Source organism: Gopherus flavomarginatus, chromosome 9 (assembly GCF_025201925.1).
Source record: "Gopherus flavomarginatus isolate rGopFla2 chromosome 9, rGopFla2.mat.asm, whole genome shotgun sequence".
Lineage (NCBI taxonomy): Eukaryota > Metazoa > Chordata > Testudines > Testudinidae > Gopherus > Gopherus flavomarginatus.
In genome coordinates this window covers 24,016,083-24,038,786 of record NC_066625.1, presented here as the reverse complement: position 1 = coordinate 24,038,786, position 22,704 = coordinate 24,016,083, and the positions used below count along the sequence as shown (strand labels likewise).

Sequence of the window (22,704 nt, the reverse complement as noted above, 5' to 3'; positions counted from 1 at the left end):
AGAAAACTGCTTCTCCAGTGGCCAGTAGATATCGCTTCAACTACTCTGCTGTTCCCAACTGGCCTGGGTCTATCACACTAAGTTAGTACATGGAAGTTTACCTGGGTTTTCTTTTAAAATTCTAACATATCTCAGAGCAAGGATGAAAGTAGTCTGCTTTTTAAACGAAATGTTTGGTTAGAGATACTAAGTTTTAGCCTGTGCTTGAGGCTAAACTGACTGGTCAGCTTTTAGAATTAATCCTGCACTTGTTCCATTTGTACAAACTTACAAATTATGTACAACATTTTTCTGCTTCTGCTTTGTGTTGTACCATGGTTCCATCTCGAACCTTATTTCCCACTTTAAATGTAAGGGCTATTGAAGTGAGACATGTCAAAGAACTACTCACATGACAGCAGCTGGATAGTAGAAGTTAACACAAATCTTTCTCCTTGCTTTAGGCGGAAGAGTTGAAGAATGAACACCAGAAATGCAACACAACACAGAATAGTAGACAGGATCATGGTGGCCTGAACAGCCTGCACAGACTGATATTCTGTGAAAATAAAAGCAGGTTTTATTGTAAAGGCAGCTTTCTCCCCAGCCGCTTTCACTACTAGCACCAATCCTTACCTGGTCCCAACCGTAGTCTGTTCTTAATGGGATTTGGAGGCTACCCTCCTTACAGCTTTCCCCTTCTTATTTAAGCCACCTTCCTATTTCCACTCACCCTTCCTCTTACTAACTTTTCTAAAATATGTGCTGTAGAAATTACATGGGAGGATATTCTGATCCCAATGATCCCTTCTGGTCTTAGAATCTATTATTGCTCTCCCATTAAAGGCAGCTTTTTAAACAGCATCCTACAGCCCTGCAACCACAATGCACAAATGGAGCTTCCCCAGTCTGTCACACTACATCTTCCCAATTCCACCCCTTGCTTTCCCTCAGATGCTTCTGATCAGTTATACAGAGGTAAAGTCAGAGGATACAGCAATGCAAGGGTGAGCTACAGTATTCAGGAACATGGATTCCAGCAGTGCTGTCATTTAGAGAGCATCTGAGGTCAGGTATTTCAGGATTCCTGTGCTAATGCTTCGCTGGTTGCCTTTTCTTCAATAAGGAAGAGTGGACAGTGCAATGCTAAGCAGACAGGCTACTGTAACAGGCCAGTGTGAATGGATCACTATTCTGCTTTCTACACTGTGGCCCTATAATACAGGGTATAGTTTAAGGTGAAGGAGTATGTCTGTGCTGCAATTGGAGGTATGACTGCAGCAGATGTAGACATTCTTGAGCGAGATTTAATGTAACTAGCTCAGGTACCAACAGCAGCGAATCTCTGGCAGCATGTGTTGCAGCACAGACTAGCCGCCCAAGTACAAGCCTGCCAGAGAGCCTGGGTATGGACTCAGGCAACTAGCTGCCTGCTATTGATACCTGACCTAGTTAGTTAGATTAACCCCAGCTCACATACATCTACACATGTTGCAGCCACCCTCCAACTGAAGCATAGACACCCTTTGTCTTGATACGCAAAGCCTCCAACAGAACTGATTTTAATTATTGAAGACACTGTGTCCTGCTCCAAAATAATGTCCTCCTGTACCAGCTGTACTCCACCAGCACAGTGAAACTGTCAGCCACTGGGAGATGGCTCGTGAATGCAGAGCAGGGCGTTGCAGCAGACCTAGAAGAGGTAAGTGACCATGGACCTACCAGCTTTCACAACTCAGTGCAAAACTCTACTTCAATTAATCTTTTCCTCAGTTTAGTCTCACAATCCTGTAAATCAATCCAGCTATTGCTCTATAAACTGAAATGGAAAGAGCGTGGGGACTTTTGGTTTTGTTTTGTTGTGTTTAAATACTTGGAGGTGTTTACTATAACCATACCCTGATGGAGGCCATAAATTACCTCAATAATCTTCATAACTCCTCACTAAATGGACTTGTGGACAGAAAATCATTGTATTGTCTAGCCATCCATGATTATACTGGTTAAATTGTTCACCTCTTGGATATAGACCAAGAATGAATGGGTGGGATAATATTGTTACTACTGTTGTTTCATAACTGAAATACACCTCTACCCCAATAGAACGCTGTCCTTGGGAGCCAAAAAAATCTTACCTCCTTATAGGTGAAGCTGCATTATATCGAACTTGCTTTGATCTACCGAAGTGTGCAGCCCCACCCTGGAGCACTGCTTTACCAGGTTATATTCAAATTCATGTTATATCGGGGTAGAGGTGTACATCTCTTATTCCCAGTGAAGTCATTCATGTTAAAATGGGATAACCAAGTGCATATTGTACATTGTGTTCCCTTAGTTAAGATTTTGGATTGTGTTCTGGTTTGTTAATCTTGAAATTAGATTCCTCAAAAGTATTTCTGGTAGCTACCATTAATACTATTAGCAGGTTCTTCTAAATTAGAATTTGAAAACTGGAATTTTTAGCATTTAATACCCTTCATTGCAGTCACATGTGACCACAATTTTTAGCTCAGTTTAGTTTTAGACTCTTGATGCCAGAAAATAGTGTGTATTTTCATCTCACATCTTTCAAACACACTCTAGTGCACTTTATGAACATTAATTTTCAGTTCCTTTGTAGGATGGAGAGGAAGCAATAGCATCCACATTTTATAGATGGAGAAACTGAAGCAGAGAAATAGGTATAGCAACATTTTATATAGTATCTTTACATGATACTCCTTAAAAGCAGCTTCTAGTTTGACATCTTACTACTAAGTACTGAAACTCACCTGAATTGTTTTCATCAATGGCTGTACAGTTGGTGATATTGATACAGACTTTCCAGACATCTGTAGAAAAGTCTTTTCCTACCCACCAGGCCTGTAAAACAATATAAAGGAAATGTTTAAAAATTCAGGCCAGAAAAGTTAAACAACCTCTTAAAATTGTCTTTTTAAAAAAGTGTTTGGCTTAAATATGTTAACTGTGTCCAAAAACTGTACTGTACAGCTGTGAACAGATGCACAAGTAGACATCTGTGTACAATAGCAGCATTCTCAGCAGCATCTTCAGCCATTTAAATTACTTGGAAGTGGCATATACCTGGTTTCAGCCTAGAGATACAGTCTAAAAGATACATTTATGTAGCACCACTGATCACAAAAATCAATTGCTACTCACTAGGATACAAATGAATAAAAACAGCTTCTGCAATAAATAAATATACATTTCCTGCATTAACTGGTTACACATTTTCAAATTAAAGTAAATCTTAAATTCCAATAGCAAAGTACAATTTAGTTTTCTGTGAGGAATAGGCAAGAAACTTAAATATCCAGTTACTTTGTCCAGATGTTGGAGGGACTTTCTGCTGCTCAGGCAAATGTTTCAGCTGATTTTAGGACTGATTAAAAAAAAAAAAAATCACAAGTTGCTCCAGTTTAAAACACCACTCATGCCATGTACCTACGTTTAAGTGAGGCACTTGCACATTACCGTCTGGAGAAGCACCAGTTTTCTGCTACTCAAAGTCCCCTTGCCCTCAAGAAAAAGAGAGATCAGATTCCTAGCTTCTGCTCCCAGAGTTCACATTTTCTAAATTTCAAATGTGTCCCCCTGAAGATCAAGGAGTTGGAATTTACATACATGTTTAAATTGCTTCTTTTTCTATAACCTCTCATGTATGTTTGCAACATTTTGTATTTCTCCCTATGACTTAAAACTCAAATCAACAGGTGAACAGCAGTGGAAACTTACTGTAAATATATCCAGTGACTGACACTGGGGTAGTAGGCACTATTGGAATACTATCAATCTATATTAACCATTGCAATGGAGCAAAGTAATAGAGCTCCATGTGGGGAAAGGGGGGCATGAATCTTTCTACCTGTCTATGCCACAGGATGCTCACATGGTAGATCTCTGCAAGGCAATAGCAAAGCATGGTGGGTGTATCGAGGTTAAGGTAGGTGAGTGCACACAGTACAAAACTACAGCCATGAGAACTATAAAACAGAAGCCGATGGCTGCATCTGCTAATCCTAGCCAGCAGTACGAGATCAGCCGCCAGAAATGACAGTGTCTGTTCTTTTAATGAGGAGAAGTGAAGCCTTCTCTTGTACATTCAGGTGGGGCCCTATGTTATGTGAGATATAAGATGCTCTTGTAATGCAAGCAAGCAAGCAAGCAAAACTACAGCCCGGGGAATTTGGAACCTTGTGCATGAATTTCCTGACTGATTTAATGTCAAACATCATGCAAAGTTGGTATTGTCATACAGTTGGACATTGTACCAAGAGTACAGATAAGGCTGAAAACGACTAGTGACTCATTAAGATCCACTTGTGATATTACTATTGTTGGTGTACCGTCTGTTGGCACAAAACAACACTGTAGTGACTGAATGCCTCTTACATAGCAACACTACAAATACTGCAAGCTGTCCAGCCAAGCGTCTTTCCTGAGAAAATCCAGACCAGTTAAAATAGCTACCCAGGCCTTTATTCTGCTGGGCTTGGAAAAATGTGCCATTTAAATATTACCTACAGTAGTGTCTGTTACTGAAATAATTATGAGATTGTTAGTCACTTAATGCTATAAATTGTTTGGAAAGCAGTTCTGGAATTAGTTACTTTACAAGGAGAGTTCAGACTGGATAGTATCCTGATATACTGGATATTAATTCAAGGAAGACTAATCTGTACTCTTGGCCTTTGCTGAAGATGAACTAAAAACTGGCAGTTTAAGGATGGCACAAACAAGTGTTTCAGTTCAATATAGCATTTTGAACATCTATTTCTTATACAGTTTTATTTGTCATTATCATATTCAGCACTGTGCAAAACCAATTCAGGCAATGAGAAAAATATTGAGAAGGTGGTTACAAACCTATAGGTTTCTTTTTTTATTTTATTATAAACAATGTAACTAGATGATCAAGAATGCATGCTTCTGTATAGCTAGGATTACTTGGGTTTCATTTGCTTGGACACTAGTGTATAATATTTGCATTGAAGTTAACATATTGCCTAACCCATCTTTCAGTCAGTATTTCCCTAAAGTATTTATAAAGGACACAACTGATGGAACTTGTGTTCTTAAGATAGGGATGTAGGACTGGAAGGGACCTCCTGTGTCAGAGTCCAGTCCCCTGCTATTGCAGGCAACTCCATCAAAGAAACAGCCAACATTTTGCAAATGAAGTTTCTGCTAATGTGTGTGAGAAGGCTTTGCTGAGCTAGTTAAAAAACAGATGGTGATACAAGCTGTGTTTTCAGTATCCTAAAAGCCTGTGTGTACATTTGCCTTAGAAAGAGTGTACCCTGATAAGTAACTGCAGTAGCAACAGTGGGACAAAGGCTATTCAGCAAAGGAAAAGATCCAGGTGAAGAGCTAGACATGTACAGATGTTGCTAGAGCAAAATTGCTTAATGTAAGAGCAAAAGGCCAGTAATGGAAAAATTAACCTTTCCAAGCAACACCAAAGTATTTCTAAACTTTGTGGCTCAATTGACTCCAAGCAAGCACAGAAGCTGTAATGTATTTCAATTTCTAGTGTGTCTTCCATGGTACTGTTTTAGGCACCTTGCATAAATGTATTAATAAGCCTCTTTCTAAAGGCTTATTAGGCTGAAAGTCTCCCGCTACACAAATAATAAATTAATTGGTTTTGTGTATGTGACAGTGGCAGGAGTGCAGTAGAATCTTCACCTCTCCCCAAACTCAGCAATACCCAAAGCCATAATTTCAGCCTCCGAGCAATAGTGTTTGTAGATTGCTACATGGGGTTCTTAGCCAGTAGATCCATGTAATTGCAGGCCCATGGGTCACATTTCACAGAATCCTGCTCTGTGAAACATAGTGCCATGGGATTGATTTGGATGGCCTCTTCCAGGCACAGTGGCAGCAGGAGGTTTCAGGTCTTACGGGCAAGTACAAGAAGCTGAAAAGTTCCCCATTAATTAGATCAAGTGTACTAAATCCTAACACTGTCAAATGCTTTGGGGAACTCAAAAACAAGTCTTAAGTGTATGAAGCAACACAAAACCAAGAGAAGAGATTGAGCTGGGAAGTGAGGGATCTGATAAAAAAGGGCATTACTTCAGCAGAGAGAGGCATTGTTTAGGTTAAATATGCTAGTTGGTTACATTTTGGGTTGTCCTGAGGGTCAACTGCTGGTTTCATTTTTGATCTGACTGTACTTTTAATGTTCAGCTAGACTCTAGGACCAGGAAATGTTTTTCTTCACATTTTACATAAAAAGGTGCATTTATATTTCAGTTATGATTGTGCCCAGATCACAAACTGGGGAAGCTGCTTTTTCTGTGAATACACAGCTAAACCTGAAGCTCGAGTCAGTATAACATGGAGAAACGTATGGCTCTGAATTAGAATTTGTAGGTGGAATGAAACTTACATTGTCAATGGTTGAGATGAACAACAGCGCTGCTGAAGTTATGTGAAACACAATAATGAAAGCCAGAAGAATCAACATGGTTGCTCCGTGAAGGTTTAGTGTGAGATGAAGCTGTTTAAAAACAAAGAATTAGATTATGTAGTGATATACTGAATAGCTGACATCTTAAAACATGGAAATGATCTCAATCGCTCGTGGAATAGGAAGGTGTGAGTATTAATTACTTTCAGAGTAAGGAAATAGTGTACCTGCCAAAAATGTTACTGTTCTGTATATTTTGAGCCAGGAAGTCAGAGCACTCCCTTTTATAAAGATAGAAGGCTCATTGGTAGCTTTGGTCAATTTTGGTATAGAATAGCATAATGCAGCAATTTCACTGGATATACAGGATTAGTTAGAGAGTTCCTTACGTCCTTTCCTGTTGCAATGAGTTACAACTTTACAAAAAAACAGAAGGATGAATGGGAGTGTTGCTTTTTGTAATATGTCAATTACAGAGAGATGCATTGTCCTGCCCTTGTTGGGTGACAAACAAACAGTTCTACAGAATTTCCTAGCTGCACATATCTTTCTTACCAGGAGCCTCTCCAGCAATGAAATGGTGTTTAGGATAGCTTGTCTTTACTTTTAGGAAAGTTAGTGTTTTAAAGACCAAGGGTGAGATCCTGGCCCCTCTGAAGACGATAGAGTCCTGGTAATAGGGTCAAGATTTCACCCTAAATCTTCAAGAAGGAAGAAATACTGGATTCAAAAGGATGCTCTTGCCAATCAAACTGGGACAAGATTATAGACTCATAGAGTCATAGGTCAGAAGGGACCAATCTGATCATCTAGTCTGACCTCCTGCACAAGGCAGGCCACAGAACCCCACCCATCCAATTTTATAACAACCCCTATCCCAGGACCGAGTTATTGAAATCCTCAAAAATGGTTTGAAGACCTCAAGCTGCAGGGAAACCACCAGCAAGCGACCCGTGCCCCACGCTGCAGGGGAAGGCGAAAAACCTCCAGGGCACCTGCCAATCCGCCCTGGAGGAAAATTCCTTCCCGACCCCAAATATGGCGATCAGCTAAACCCTGAGCATGTGGGCAAGAGTCACCAGCCAGCACCCAAGAAGGAATTCTCTGCAGCAACTCAGTACCCATCGCATCCAACATCTCCCCGCAGACCATTGAGCAGACCTGTCTGGTGGTAATTCAAGATCAATTGCCCAAATTAACGATCCTATCATAACATCCCCTCCATATACTTATCAAGCTTTGTCTTAAAGCCAGGAAAGTCTTTTGCCCCTACTACTTCCCTCGGAAGGCTATTCCAGAACTTCACTCCACTAATGGTCAGAAACCTTCGTCTAATTTCAAGTCTAAACTTCCTAATATCCAGTTTATACCCATTCGTCCTCGTGTCTACATTAGTACTAAACTGAAATAATTCCTCTCCCTCCCTAACGTTAACTCCCTTGATATATTTATATAGAGCGAGCATATCCCCCCTCAGCCTTCTTTTGGCCAGGCTAAACAAGCCAAGCTCTTTGAGTCTCCTTTCATAAGGCAGTTTTTCCATTCCTCGGATCATCCTCGTAGCCCGTCTCTGAACCTGTTCCAGTTTGAATTCATCCTTCTTGAACATGGGACACCAGAACTGCACAGAGTATTCCAGATGGGGTCTCACCAACGCCTTATATAACGGTACTAACACCTCCTTGTCCTTGCAGGAAATACCCCGCCTGATGCATCCCAAAATCGCATTTGCTTTTTTAACAGCCGTATCACATTGGCGACTCATAGTCATCCTGCTATCAACCAGTACCCCAAGGTCCTTCTCTTCCTCCGTTGCTTCCAACTGATGCGCCCCCAACGTATATCCAAAATTCTTATTATTAATTCCTAAATGCATGACCTTGCACTTTTCACTATTGTATTTCATCCTATTTCTATTACTCCAGTTTACAAGGTGGTTCAGATCTTCCTGAATAGTATCCCTGTCCTTCTCCGTGTTAGCAATACCCCCCAGCTTCGTGTCATCCGCAAACTTTATTAGCACATTCCCGCTCTTTGTGCCAAGGTCAGTAATAAAAAGGTTAAATAAGATCGGTCCCAAAACCGATCCTTGAGGGACTCCACTGGTGACCTCCTTCTAGTCCGACAGTTCACCTTTCAATACGACCCTCTGGAGTCTCCCCTTTAACCAGTTCCTTATCCACCTTACAACTTTCATATTCACTCCCAGCTTTTCCAATTTAACTAACAGCTCCCTGTGCGGAACCGTGTCGAACGCCTTACTGAAATCTAGGTAAATTATATCTACCGCATTTCCTTTATCCAAGTAATCCGTCACCTTCTCAAAGAAGGAGATCAGATTGGTTTGGCACGATCTACCTTTAGTAAATCCGTGTTGCAATTCGTCACAATTACCATTGACCTCTATGTCCTTAACTACTTTCTCCCTTAAAATTTTTTCCAAGACCTTACATACTACAGACGTCAAGCTAACAGGCCTATAATTACCCGGATCACTCTTATTCCCTTTCTTAAAAATAGGAACTACATTAGCAATCCTCCAGTCATACGGCACAATCCCCGAGTTTATCGATTGCTTAAAAATTCTCGCTAACGGGCTCGCAATTTCACGCGCCAGTTCCTTTAATATCCTCGGGTGGAGATTGTCCGGGCCCTCCGACTTCGTCCCATCGAGCTGTTCAAGTACGGCCTCTACCTCAGCTGCGGTAATATCCACTTCCATATCCACATTCCCGTTTATCATCCCTCCATCATCGCAAGGTTCCTCACTAGTCTTATTAAAAACTGAGGCAAAGTACTTGTTTAGATGTTGGGCCATGCCTAGGTTATCCTTAACCTCCATTCCATCCTCAGTGTATAGCGGCCCCACTTCTTCTTTCTTTGTTTTCTTCTTATTTATGTGGCTGTAGAACCTTTTACTATTGGTTTTGATTCCCTTTGCAAGTTCCAGTTCAATGCGGCTTTTAGCCTTCCTCACTTTATCCCTACATGTTCTGACCTCAGCAAGGTAGCTTTTTTTACTGATCCTGCCTTCCTTCCACTCCCCGTAAGCTTTCTGCTTTTGTCTAATCCCCTCTCTGAGTTGCTTGCTCATCCAGTTTGGCCTACAACTCCTGCCCATGGTTCTTTTCCCCTTTCTCGGGATGCAGGCTTCCGACAGTCTCCGCAGTTGTGACTTAAAGTAAATTCCAGGCCTCCTCCACATTTAAATCCACTAATTCCTCCGTCCAATCCACTTCCCTAACTGATTTCCTTAACTCTTTAAAATTAGCCCTCGAGAAGTCAAAAACCCTAATCGCAGATCTACATTTGTTTATCCTTCCATCTAGTTTGAACTGAATCAGCTCATGATCACTCGAACCAAGGTTGTCCCCTACCACCATTTCTTCTACGAGGTCCTCACTGCTCACCAACACCAAATCTAAAATGGCATCCCCTCTTGTAGGTGCTTCAACTACTTGATGAAGAAATCCATCTGCTATCACATCCAGAAAAATCTGACCCCTATTATTCGTGCAAGTACTCGTCCTCCAGTCTATATCCGGGAAGTTGAAGTCCCCCATAATCACACATTTCCCCTTTGTGTTTACTTCATTAAAGACATTAAAGAGGTCTCTATCCATATCCCAATCCGATCCCGGCGGTCTGTAGCACACCCCAAGCACTATCTCAGGGGAAGCTCTAGTTGCTTTTTTACCCAGCGTGATTTTTGCCCAGACAGACTCTGTCTTATCCATTCCATCGCTTCTTATTTCGCTACATTTAATTTCATCATTGATGTACAAGGCTACTCCACCACCTTTGCCTTTCTTCCTGTCTTTTCTAAACAGCACATAGCCTTCAATACCCGTGCTCCAGTCATGAGTACTATTCCACCAGGTTTCGGTAATCCCTATAATATCCGGCTTCACTTCCTGCACGAGTAACTCCAGTTCCTCCATCTTGTTACCTAGGCTCCTCGCATTAGTGTACAGACCTTTTAATTTTCGGTGTTTGGCGTCAGTGACATTCTTTCCTCCGTCGTGCACAAACTTTCTACCACCAGCATCACCCGTTACTCTGGTTTCTACTCCACTTTTCCTCCTTGGATCAAATCTTGGGGTCGCAAGGGTATCCCCGCTCACTTTGTTTACTTCCCTCTCCAGGTTATATTCTGGCGTGGAGATCTCCCGAACATCTCCCAACCATCTCCCCCAACTTTCTAGTTTAAAGCCCTCTTGATGAGGTCGGCGAGCCTCCATCCTAGAATTCTATTTCCCTCCTTGCTGAGATGAAGTCCATCCTGAGCGAACAGTTGTCTATCCGTAAATGCTTCCCAGTGACCGTACATCCCAAAGCCCTCCTTATAACACCACTCCCTGAGCCATCTGTTGATCGCCATAATCTTGTCACTCCTTCGTCGCCCCGCTCTAGGAACCGGCAGAATCCCACTGAAGATCACCTGAGCCTCGATGTCTTTAAGCCTCTTCCCCAGTCTGGCATAGTCCTCCTTGATACAGTCCAGCGAGTAACTAGCCGTGTCATTCGTTCCCACATGAAGGATAATCAACGGATTCTTTCCCGCTCCCGCTAAGATCGTATTCAGCCTCAAATCCACATCCTGTATCTTAGCCCCTGGCATACAGCACACTCTTCTGTTCTCCCGATCAGGTCTAGTTACAGGCCTGTCTACTCTTCTCAGTAAAGAGTCTCCAATCACGTAGACTTGCCTTTTCCTGGCGACAGTGCGATTCTGCGGTCTATCCCCCACACCAGCTGGCCGCGATTCCTCTCGATTTGAATTCGCCCTTACAATCCTCCTAGGGCTCGTACTTGATGTCGCCTCCAGTGACTGCTCCCCTCCTTCTGCAGTACTAGCTGCTTGCCTCTTCTTCCTCGCCCTTTCTCCTTCAGCAGCCTGCTGTGTTCCATCTTCATTTCCCAACTCAGCAAACCTGTTCCTGAGTTCTATTTGTCCGTCGCTGGCCCGTCTTTTCCTCTGCCTGGTTCTCCTAGTGACATGCTTCCACCGTCCACTTTCCTCACCCAGCAGTCCCTCCTCAGAGTCCTTAGGTCCTGCTTCTGTCTGCTCGTCTGAGCTTGTCCCCTGTGCCTCATCATGTCTGTGTTCCATCATCTGCTCAAATCCCCTTCTAAACTCAGCCAGAGTTTCCACTTGCATCTCCAGTCCCCTTACCTTTTCCTCCAGCAGCTCTATCAGGCGGCACTTCATGCAGATGAAACTCCTTTCAGGTGCTCCCTCTAGGACCATGTACATGCCGCAGCTTCCGCACCCAGTCATCCTCAGTGTGTCTGCACCTGCTGCCTCTGCCTCCATCGTAGCGCTGCAACTCTGTGCCTGGCAATCCACAGCTCACACCGCACCGCAGGCCACCGGCAAGCGCAGGGCTGCTGGCAGACCCCTGCCTCTTCCCTAGTCTGCCTTCTTGGTTCCTCTGCCTTGGTCTCCCCTGCAACCTCCCCCTGGAAACTCCCACTCCCACAGTTCAGGAATTATTTGCTAGGTTTATCAAGGACTATGGTGTACTATATTATATTACACCATACCAAAAGGGTCTCTGGTTTTGTTTTGTTTTGTTTTTTGAGGAAAAACTGTTCTAGGCCTTTTGTCTATTGGAGGAAAAAGTAACAGTCAGGAAAGCATAGCGTTGCTCATACTCATTGTAGCCAGTTTATGGTCAGTCACTTAATTCTTTTTCCAGTCCACCTTTATCTTATTGCCCAGTCAGCCCCCCCCCCCCCCCCCCTTGATGTCAAGAGCAATCAGAAAGGGACCACTAAGAAAGAGGTATGGGTAGTCACCAAACACGGGGGGGGGGGAAGTATTGTCTTTAACATATTTAAACTTGTGTTATTGCCTGCTCTCCTTTACCTTTTTCCTCTTACTATTTAAGAATGCTTGCCAGTGTCCAGTTGTGTATTCTTCTGTTTCATGCTCTTTATATTTTAGTACAAGGCTATTGGATATACCATTATGAGAGTACAGATATGCATGATTGAAATTAAGATGTTTATGGATATTTCTCCATTTCCTTTACTATGGAGGGTTTTTTCAGATGCCCAGATTCACATAACAGGCAATTTAATGGTTAGTATATATTTACAAACTTACCACAATCAAGTTGCTGCATGTCTCAACCCCAGCCTTATCTGCTAGGCTCGTGAACTACATGTACACTCAGCAATGCAGACAGTGAGTTTAACTAAACAGAAGACTACTTTGACAGCATTTTTAAAGAGCAATGGACCTACTGGCATTCCCCTCTTCCAAAATACAACTACTCTGCAAAAGTTTAACAAAAAGCTAACAGCATATAGACATACTATATGAAAACTAGACATTCCAGACTAATGGGCTGAGTCTACTATGGAGTATCATAAGATGCATGAACCCATTTACCAAGTTTTTTTTTTTTCTTTGAGAAAAGGAAGACTGATCATATAGTCTTTTTCATATATAGCTGGTATAATCCAACTGGAATATTGCAAAGTTAAATCTGGATTCTAAGTTAAAGGGAACTACTCTACTGCTTTTGCCTGTCTAATTACTCATGGTTAAACTTTGCCTTTTCCACATCTAGCCTTGAGTGTGCTAATTTTCACCAACAAATCTATGCTATTATATGACTGAAGCCACTAGTCATGTTTGTTCCTCTTAATATCATCCAGCCTCTTCTGTGAATGAAGAGTATAAATCTTGTGTTTTTTATTAAAGGTAGTTTGAAACCATCCATACCACTAAGCTCCATTCTGAACGGAGAGCACACTCCCTCCCTAGCTTAAGATTTCATTTGCTGGACAAATTGTGCCCATATAAGAACTTAATCAGGTATCAACAGGTCGGTTGCCACACCAGAAGAGAAGCAAATTGTATCACAGTATAAAAAGCAGTATGATGCAATTTTGAGTTCAATTCATATCTCCTATCCTGCTGTACAAACTTACACAGACTAACCAGATTTGATCACATCAAAATCAGCCTTGGAAAATCAAGTTTTACTAGCCTAGGAAAAAAAAAGTCTTAACCAAGTTGAGTTTTGATTTACTGATTTTCAACTATAGATTTAAGCACTTTCGAAAGTTATAAACCTCCTCCTTATTTCACAGAATGGGTCATGAGGAACTAGACATTGTGTATTAAGTCAGTATTGCTAACCTTAAGCTTTCAAAACACTCCAATCAGGTCTTCAAAACTAAATAAATAAATAAACAAACCTTTAACAAAAAATGATTTTATACCAATGAAATTTGGCTTGGAATCTCCTAATAATTTAAATCCAGGAGCCAGAGCTTGAAGAAAAATCACCACATGTAGATTAGCAACCCAGTAGAATCTAAGCTTTGTGCTCTATCCACTGGCTAACAGCTCCCTTATGATGCAATTAATGAAACTACTAATGATTTTAGTCCCCTGTCAAATTATTCAGCCTGGTCACACAGATGTTTACAAGACCCAGGGCTCAAAGAATCAGACATTTAAAAACACTGCAGGTGTGGTACATTGAATTGATAGGAGAGTACAGCTGTCCAGTTGAGCACCTGGGTGCACTAAGAATTTAGCAATGGCCAAGCAGGGTGACCTCTCCATGTGGCAGCTAGAAGATAACATGCAAAAGCCAATACCTGTTGTCAACTATCCAATTAAACACAGAAGTCAATGAAAAATGCAGCTTCTTCAGCAGTGACAAGCTTAACCTACTTTATAAATTACATTTTTATTACATCAGAACTTCTATCTAAATTCAAGTAATTAACATAGATTCAAATCTCCCAATTTGCTGTTTGGAAGCCAGCCAAGAAAGTCTGAAATCAGAGCTGTACTAAAGAGCTTTCTCTAGGTTTGAAATGGTAAAGGGGCACCAGGAAGTCTACAGCTTCATTAACTGAGATCATACCTCCAGGCTAATAAGGCCCAAATTTGGGATGGGATGCCATGCATGACAAAGGCCTACAATGAGGGGAATTTATTTTCCCTCTTGCAGAATGCTTGAAGTCTTTAGTGCAATTAGCTTTCTAGATCTTCAGTTTTATGATTCTGAATTGCAGGAGTGATTGGTTAAGAATGTGCCAGGGTCAAGTTTGGGTTGAATACAAATGATTTCTGGACTAACATGCCCTTCATAATGAAGCATACTGAGGCATGATTGACTCAGCTTGGACATCTGTGTTTCAATATAAGGCTGCCTGCCTTTTTAAGGTTTGAAAAAAAAACAACCCTTCCTCAACTTCCTCCTTCAAGAATGCCCCAGAATGCATTGCTGCAAACCAAGGAGACTGGCCCTTTAGGTTATTGGAGAAGAGAGGGAGATGCCTCAAGTGCTAGCCCAATACAGAAGCAGCAGTGGGAATAAACCTGCCACCCCACCATGTTTTAGCAGGGCAGAAACCCAGGAAGAGAATTAAGAGGTCTGTGTGGCCCAGACATTACTAGGAACCGCTCACTCCCCTTTGTCTCAAGGCTGAGAAGACCAGAGATATCCCTGCCCTCAAAGTAACAGAAGCAGTCAGGATGTATGTTCTACCTAAGTGCAATAGAACATGGGCACTGGCAGAAGCAGGCAGCTGGTTTCCCTTCTGAGGCCAGCCTACAGCACAGGGAACACCCCAAGCAGCAGGTCACTGCTCTCTCATACATCACTCAAGAGGCAGGAAGAAGATGTAACTCCCTCTTCCTCTAGCCAACTGTGCTACCTTAACTGGAGACAAGTTGGGTGAGGTAATATCTTTTATTGACTCAACTTCTATTGCTGTGACAGACAAGCTTTAGAGCTACGCTGAGCTCTCCATCAACACTGCAAACAGGTAGTTTAGCCTGGATAATGTCTCATTCTACAGCACTGGGATGATGAGTGAGGTATTTTTCCTTCCTACCTTCTCTGTAGGCAGCCTCCCTCTCATAGCAGTAGGCAGATTCAGCTCCCCTTCCCTGGCTGAGCTAGGGAAAAAGGAAGGATTGGACCTTCACTGAGAGAAGTTCCGAGGCAGTGGGGAATAGAGGAAAATAGTGAGGGTCAGGAAGGGATAGGACCTATGGACAGAGAATAGAAGACAGGATTCACTAGGGGCCTTCTCCAGGGTTTGTGCCTTTTAAGCTAGCTTTCTCTGCTCAGCCCTTCCCTCTGCCCAGTGAAGTCCAACATGGTTCATACACACCCCTAAGGTGGCCTGTCCTCAGATACTTTTCCTGGAGATGCACCTCAGCTCAAACAAATGCAGAGGAGCTCTCCTCACCTTTGAGGAAAAGATCCCCTCAGCTTTGTGCACTTCTCCCATCAGCACAGAGAAAAATGAACAGCTTTTCCCATTTCTCTTCACTCAAAGGCAAGAGGCACAACACTCATCTCGAAAACATCCTCAGGGTATGTCTACACTGCAATGTAAGCCCAGAGTTAGCAGCATTCAAGTTAGCAGACCCTGGATTTGTTAACCTAATTTGTAACCCCAGGCTAGGAATAGTTGAACTCAGGGTCCCAAGCTGTGGCTCCAGGGTCCATATTGCTTTATATGAGCCCAAGTCCAACCACTCATAGCCCAGACTTCCTCGCATCCTCCCAAAATGTGGCTGCTCCAGCCTTTTATATGTGGGGCAGTGTGGAAAAACTTGACTGTCCATCAAACTTAATTGTCTAGTGGACAAAGAAAATTGGCTCATGATATTGTGGAATACTTTTGGTAGATACCCAGAGAACAAGTCCCACAGGGCTGTTTCTACACTGTAAAGCAATAGAGCTTGAACTCTGGGTCCCAGCTTCACTCAGGCTTGGACCCTCCACCCCTGAGGGATCCTGGATTAATGTGCTTTGTGTGTAGAAGGAATGGGGGGTTAGACTTGAACCTAAGTTTGAACCTTGGGCTTACACTGCAGTGTAGACATACCCACAGCTGGCCCATATCAGCTGACTCAACTGCAGTGTAGATGTCTCTTAAAGGTTCTAGAGCTTGGGCTCCAGCTGAAGCCTAGATGTCTACACTGCAGTTATATAGCCCCCCAGTTTGAGCCCCACATGCCTGAATCAGGTGATACAGGTCAGTCATGAATGTTTAACAGCACATAGTCATACTCTCAGAGGCCAGACTTTCTCAGGAGCAGCTCCAATTATGTTCCAGTCAACGAAGAGGAAGTTTGATTCTGAAGCAGTGTTTTTCAGTCTTTCCTCCTCTTCAGACTTTGTGTAGGTTTTTTAAAATGGGAAGTTGTGATGGGGTGTCCTGTTCCTGCCCCCCATACACACACACAGCTGCTAAGGTTGATGAGGACCAATAAGGAGGCTAATTAACCTGACAGATTGCAACTGCCTAGGACAACTGAGGAACTATACCCTGGAAGGGGGGAACTTTGAGTAACCTAGCCAGAGGGCTAAGTGACAGAGAGAGGGGCTGCAGGCCAGTGGGAGAGTTGGAGTGAGGGCATGCAAACTATGGAAGAGGATGTTGACTGAATGAGTAATCCCCAGCAAGAGGACCCACAAGCAGTGAGCGATAAACCCCATGACAATATGGGTATGATGGTCACTCCTGACCCAAGGAGTGTGAAAGATTATGCAGACAATTGCCCCTGATATAAGGGGAGGTGTGAGAGACTGAGAAACTGTTTAAGATAGCCACCCTGATACAAAGGGAATGGAAAAGGCAAGGGGTAAAGAGACAATGGAGCCACCGTGTGTGGAGGTCTTTTTTTTTTTTTTTTTTTTTTTGGCCGAAAGCAGGGATACCCACCCCAGCTGGACTTTAGAGTGGCTGTCCCCACGGAAGGGGGTTGATGAGCAACCAATGGGAAACTAGTACCTAAAGAGGCAGATCCTGGAGAACCACTAGCAACAGTGGGAGGCATAGAAATACCTGGAGGAATACATGAGGGAGTTAGCTGAAGAGCAATGTTGTTTGCTCAAGATCCTCCAGCCAGTGAGCTGGGAATAGAGAGGCTGGGCCAAGAAGTGAGGTCCCAGGGGCAGGAGGCCAGAAACCTGAGCAGAGTAGAGTTACATCTGTGGACAGAAAGGACGCTTTAAGAGAAAGTGCCCCTGTTGAGAAGAGAAGTCTAGCCCCAAGGGAAAAAGAGCAGGAAAACCCCAAGATGATCGACCTGTGAAAAGAACAGGAAGGTAGGATGCTTGTTTCACCTGTGGGGAGCCAGGACAAGTGAAGAGGCAGTGCCCTCACAAACAGAACTGTAGCCCAGGGAAGGATGGGGGATGAGAAAAATGTGAGGGGCAAGGGGTCAAAAAAAAATAAAAAAAGGACCAACAAGAAGAGCCAGATACCCAGAGCAGGGTACATTAAAGTAGTGGAGAAGCCTGAAAGGGAGAAGAGAAAAGAGAGATTGGAGACAAAGAAGAGTCTCTTAGAGGCCAAGCTAAATGGATGTGGGGACCAGTTCAGAGGCTAAGGGAGGCGAGCTGGGAACTCAGACCCAGGGAGAAGGGGTGTCAGGAGAGTTTCTAGAGCAAGGGCTATGGCTACAGGAGAAGCTGAAAGTTACCAGGCTGGCCTTGCAAGTTGCATAAGATTATGTGGAATTCTAGAGGCAGAAGGTCCGAGACTCCATTGAGGACAATGACAAGTTGCTCCTCATTGTGGGAGACCTGGAGCATGAGGGGGATGACTTGCAGGCCCAGCTGCAACAGCTCCAGGGGAGGATGTACCTGTTCCCTCCCCTGCATGGACAGGGGTGCTGGAAGTAGGGGTGCTATTGCACCCCCTGGCTTGAAGTAGCAATAACAAATACCAAATCCATGGTTTCTATCATCTGCACCCCTAATATAAAAAATTGTTTCAGCACCCCTGTCCCTGGGTGGCAGTCTTGAGGGGGAGGGTATGTGATGGGGTGTTGCCACACACACACACTCACTGCTACGGTTAATGAGGGCCAAGAAGGAGGCTAATTAACCTGACAGGCCACAGCTGAGGGAAATCAGGTGGGCACATAAACCCCTGAGTGAATAAGGGATCCCAGCTGTGGAGGAATGAGCTGGGCAGGAAATATAAAGACAGGAATTTAGAAGCAGTGAGGGTTGCTGGGAAAGCATATACACTCCTAGGAGTAGGGGAGGAGTGTTTGGCTGCAGTTACTTCCTGGGGAGAGGAAGGAGGTTTTGGGTACCAGGGATAGGAAGTAGCCTAGGGAAAGAGCAGTGAGGCTAAAGAGAAAAAGGCTGGACTGCTGAGCTAAGGGTCCCTGGGCTGGAACCTGGAGAAGAGGGTGGGCCTAGATTCCCCTATAGCCACTGGAGGAGTGGCACCGAAGTAGTGAATGGGAAGACTGACTAGGACTGTTGAGGAACTATACCTTGAAAGGGGGAACTTTGAGTGACCTATCCAGAGGGCTGAGTCACGGAAAGGATGCTGCAGGCTGAGAGAGTTGGAGTGGTGGCATGCAAACCACGGAACAGGGTGTTGACTGAATGAGCTAATCCCCAGAGTGACCAGCAGGAGGCATTGTGAATAGTGTGCCCTGTGACAGAAGTAATAATGAATAGATTTCAGCTGTGCATCTGTAGCCACACCAAATTCCAATATGCTACAACAGCAGTGGTGCCTTTGTAAAAATTGTTACCTCTTGTATGGTGGTGGTGATCTTTACTATATAGCATTTTGTGGGGGTAGGGAAGGAGACAGTAGGTGTAAAAATTGTGTACGTTTTTTTTTTTTTGGTATCATTTGACTAATCTCTTCTCCCTCCATTCACGTGGCCCTGTACTTATTCTATTATGTGAAGGGGGGGAACCAGTCCACAAGTTGGCAGGAAGGGAGTTAAAATCCCTCCTCTGGAGAAAGAGGCATATGTATTCCCCAAGTGCGGAGCAGAAGGGCTGGCCAGAGGTAGGAAAGTGATTTCCCCCTAGCTTTCTATAACAGCATTGTACTGTGGAGAGTTAGAAGGCAAATCTGGCAACTGGTTGGGAAAGACAGATTTGTATGAAAATGGCCGGTGCAGAACACTGGATGAACCACTTTTCTCCAAGGAACTTTGTTGCAGTAAGCCATGCCTTGGCTATCCAAACCCCTCTGGACATAACTTACCTGATAAAAGTGCTTAGGTCAGAATGGTGATTTCGCATGGAGTTGCCAAGTTGTGCTTAACATTACAAGCTTTTACCACTCCAAGCTTTGTGTTGCCGTGGCCTGAGTCAGAAATCCATGCTACGCTTCAAATTTTTGTAGTCACAAGTAATATCAGCGTGAAGCTGCTGCACTTGGCATATCATTGTGCATGTGCACACTTGGTTTCTTGCATTAGTACTGCACATATTCACCAAGTGTGCTCATGAGCACCAGGTTTGTAAAAATTTTTGGTGGTGCCCAGAATGGGTCCAAGCAGAAATGTCTTGTCCATAGGATGGACTGGGGCAACCGCCCTGGGCCCCATGCTTTGGGGAGGCCTACACTTCAGGGAGACATGGGGTCCAGGGCAGCCTGGAGAGTTAGCAAGGGGCCTGGTGCTGGCAGCAGTAAGTGACCCAGCCTCAGCCCACCCTGATGGCTCCTGGCATTGCTCAGGGAGAAGGGCCAGAGCAGAGCAGGAACAGGCTGGGTTGCTCGCTGCTGCTAGCACCAGGTCCCCTGCTAACTCTGCAGGCTTCTCTGGATCCCACATCCCCCGAAGCATGGGGCCCCACAAAACGCAGGGCTGGGACAGTTGCCCTGGTCCATCCTATGTTCAGACAGGACAGCTCTGAAAACATAAGCCCAAACATTCGTGGAGCCGGGCCCACGTTTCTGAATCATACTGGCACCACAGGCCTACATGTACAGTGCAGAACACCATGGTTAGGTATTCTAGTGCACAACCCACCATCATCCAAACACTGTCTTTTGGCAATGCATTGTAGGACAGAAACAAGTTGTTCGGGGTGATTGGGAGGAAGGGGTCAATTTCCCAGCATGCAACTGCCTCCATCCCATAATTTTCACACTTTCTTTTAAAAATCCCATGAGCCCACATGGTCCTCCTCACTGTTTGCCATCTTGACAGCAGCATGGAGCCCGCACAGCTCCGCACTATTGTCGTAAGCGTTGCAAGCACAGAGTGCAAAATCCTCCGGAATTTGCAGAGCTGGAAGAACTGAATCAGTGGGAATATGATGGTTTCCTGGCGGGCAGATTGCTGTGAGACATAGCATGAAACAAGAGTGGCAGAAGCTCCCTAAATGTGGGGGTGGGGGCAGGCCCCTTCCCATGAGGCCCTGCCCCCTCACACTGCCCCTTCCCCACAAGTCCCACCCTCTGCTCGCTCCTCTCTGCTCCCTTCCATCGCTCACTCTCATGGCCAAAAAAACTGGGAGGGCATAACCTTCCCACTTTTAAAAGTGGTAGGCCCCCTGTTCAGGGAGCTACAGTAATGCCTTGTGGTGTACTGTGCTCTTCCTGGCCCAGCTATTTTGGGCAAAATTAGGATTCACGTGATGTACACCAATAGATGCACAACTGTAGCAAGTGCCACAAGATTAATAGGTCCATTGACATATATTTAGGATTATTCTACTGTTTTGTCACTGATCCTATGAGTTGTCACACTGTGCGGTGACGAATAAGTGTGTTCAGTACCACTAGGCATTCTGTAACATATGTTGTGAACTAATCAAGATAAATTATTTTCCAAAGAATAGACTTTTGAGTAACACAACCAATGCAAAGAAAAATCTGTGCAATTTAAAAGCAAGTACATTAACAATTTAATAAATTAATGAAACAGAACTTAACAAGGGGAAAGAACATGCATGTCCATTTTACCTACACATACAGCAAGTAAGGCTGAGCTGTGAAAGCCAATGTGAAGCTGTGGCTGTCCTTAATGTCCCTTGGTGTGGGTAGGGGTGCAGCCCCTGAAGCCACATGGGATATTGAGGAAGCAGGAAGGTGCTGTAATGAAGTTCTCCATGAACCGCAAAGAGAGACGAGCCCGTGACTGATTGTTCAACCCATAGGTCCACAAGAGTCTGCAGCATACATGTTAGCTGCCAAAGAAGCCCCATCATATCCTGGTCCATCTCTGTCTCCTTTCCTGCTGGGCATCCACTCTTTCCTTCTCCAAGCTGTCTGCAATATTCAACCCCCAGGCCCTTTGCACAGTCTGATGTGGCACTGACTAATAGGATCTCTTTGAACATGTCATCCAGAGTCCTCTTCTTTCTCCTCATCTGGAAACCCTCAAGGCTGCAGTCACAGCAGCTACAGATAAAACACACAGAGGTACCATTGTCAGTATAGTCACAACAGAAAGTGAAAGTTAAGATTTAGGACTCCTTCCATGCTCCCCTAAAGCTTTAAACAAGACATGCTCATTGACACTTCTGCTTTGAAGTGCTTGAATACGGCACTACTCACAACACGAGGCAGGGTGAATATGGCCTGCCAAGGGTGAGGGAAATGAGGAAGGAATTGCTCAATTGCATGAAACTAAGTTTAGGGCAATGACACTGAATACTGGCACCATTTCCCACAGGCAGTGGTGATTTTAGCTGATATTTCCTCAAGGTGACACAGATGGAGAGAGCACAGCTACTGCTGTCATCTTAAAGCCACCTGGGCCTGTATGCTGCTAGCCTGTGTACTGTGACTGGTTTGGGAAAGTGTCCTACAGGGGAGGAAGAAATAAGGCTGCCACCCCTAGAAACCTACCCGAGAGGATTGCAGAGTACCCTCATCAAAGTGTCAATATCTCTCAGGAGGATTCCAGGGACATGCTTAAGTATATAAACAAAATGGTCTGCATTCCCCACCCCTGCCTAACTCTATGGGGAATGAAAAGCAGATAACGCTACTTCTCCTTGTACTGCTACCTTTTCTAGTACGAGTAAATTAATGAAAGGTCAATAACTGGGTCCTGCTACATTAGGGGAGCCATAACTGTAGTGGGAAATACATTTACCCACTTACCTGAGAATTGTTCCCCGGGAGTGACTGGACTGTGGTGGTGTCTCAAACAGGTCCTGGCACACGGCGTAGCTGGAGCCCATGGCTGCAAGTCACCCACCACCACCTTACTGTTCATGTCAGAGGCCTGTGATTGGATCCTCGGAGGTATCCACAGTGGTCTGCAGGGAGGTAGAGGAGTTTCTGCCAAGTACGGCATGCAGCTCTTTGTAAAGCACTGGATTGACTTCCCCAGTCTTCTGATATGCCCATTGTCATTCCTTTGCTGTCATGTGCCATTGCTGCTGATTCCTGTCACATACCTTCTGCATCCCCTGTGCAATTTGCCGGTAGATGTCCATATTTCTATAACTGGTCTGTAGCTGTGCCAACACAGCCTCTTCTCCCCACAGGATCCAATATCTCTTGTCTACTCCAAACCAGAATGCGTCTGG

General features: G+C 44.2%; 1 protein-coding gene across 1 annotated transcript in view; it reads right to left on the bottom strand.

The window, feature by feature from the left end:
• EMP2 (epithelial membrane protein 2) overlaps positions 1-22,704 on the bottom strand; it is a 46,917-nt gene that overhangs the window by 4,635 nt on the left and 19,578 nt on the right. Inside the window, exons 2-4 of the mRNA XM_050966496.1 lie at positions 6,377-6,487; positions 2,751-2,841; positions 392-538 (exon numbers count right to left, since the gene is read on the bottom strand). Of these exons, the coding sequence (XP_050822453.1) occupies positions 392-538; positions 2,751-2,841; positions 6,377-6,454 (316 nt within the window). The 5' untranslated portion in view covers positions 6,455-6,487. The remainder of the gene's footprint in view (positions 1-391; positions 539-2,750; positions 2,842-6,376; positions 6,488-22,704) is intronic.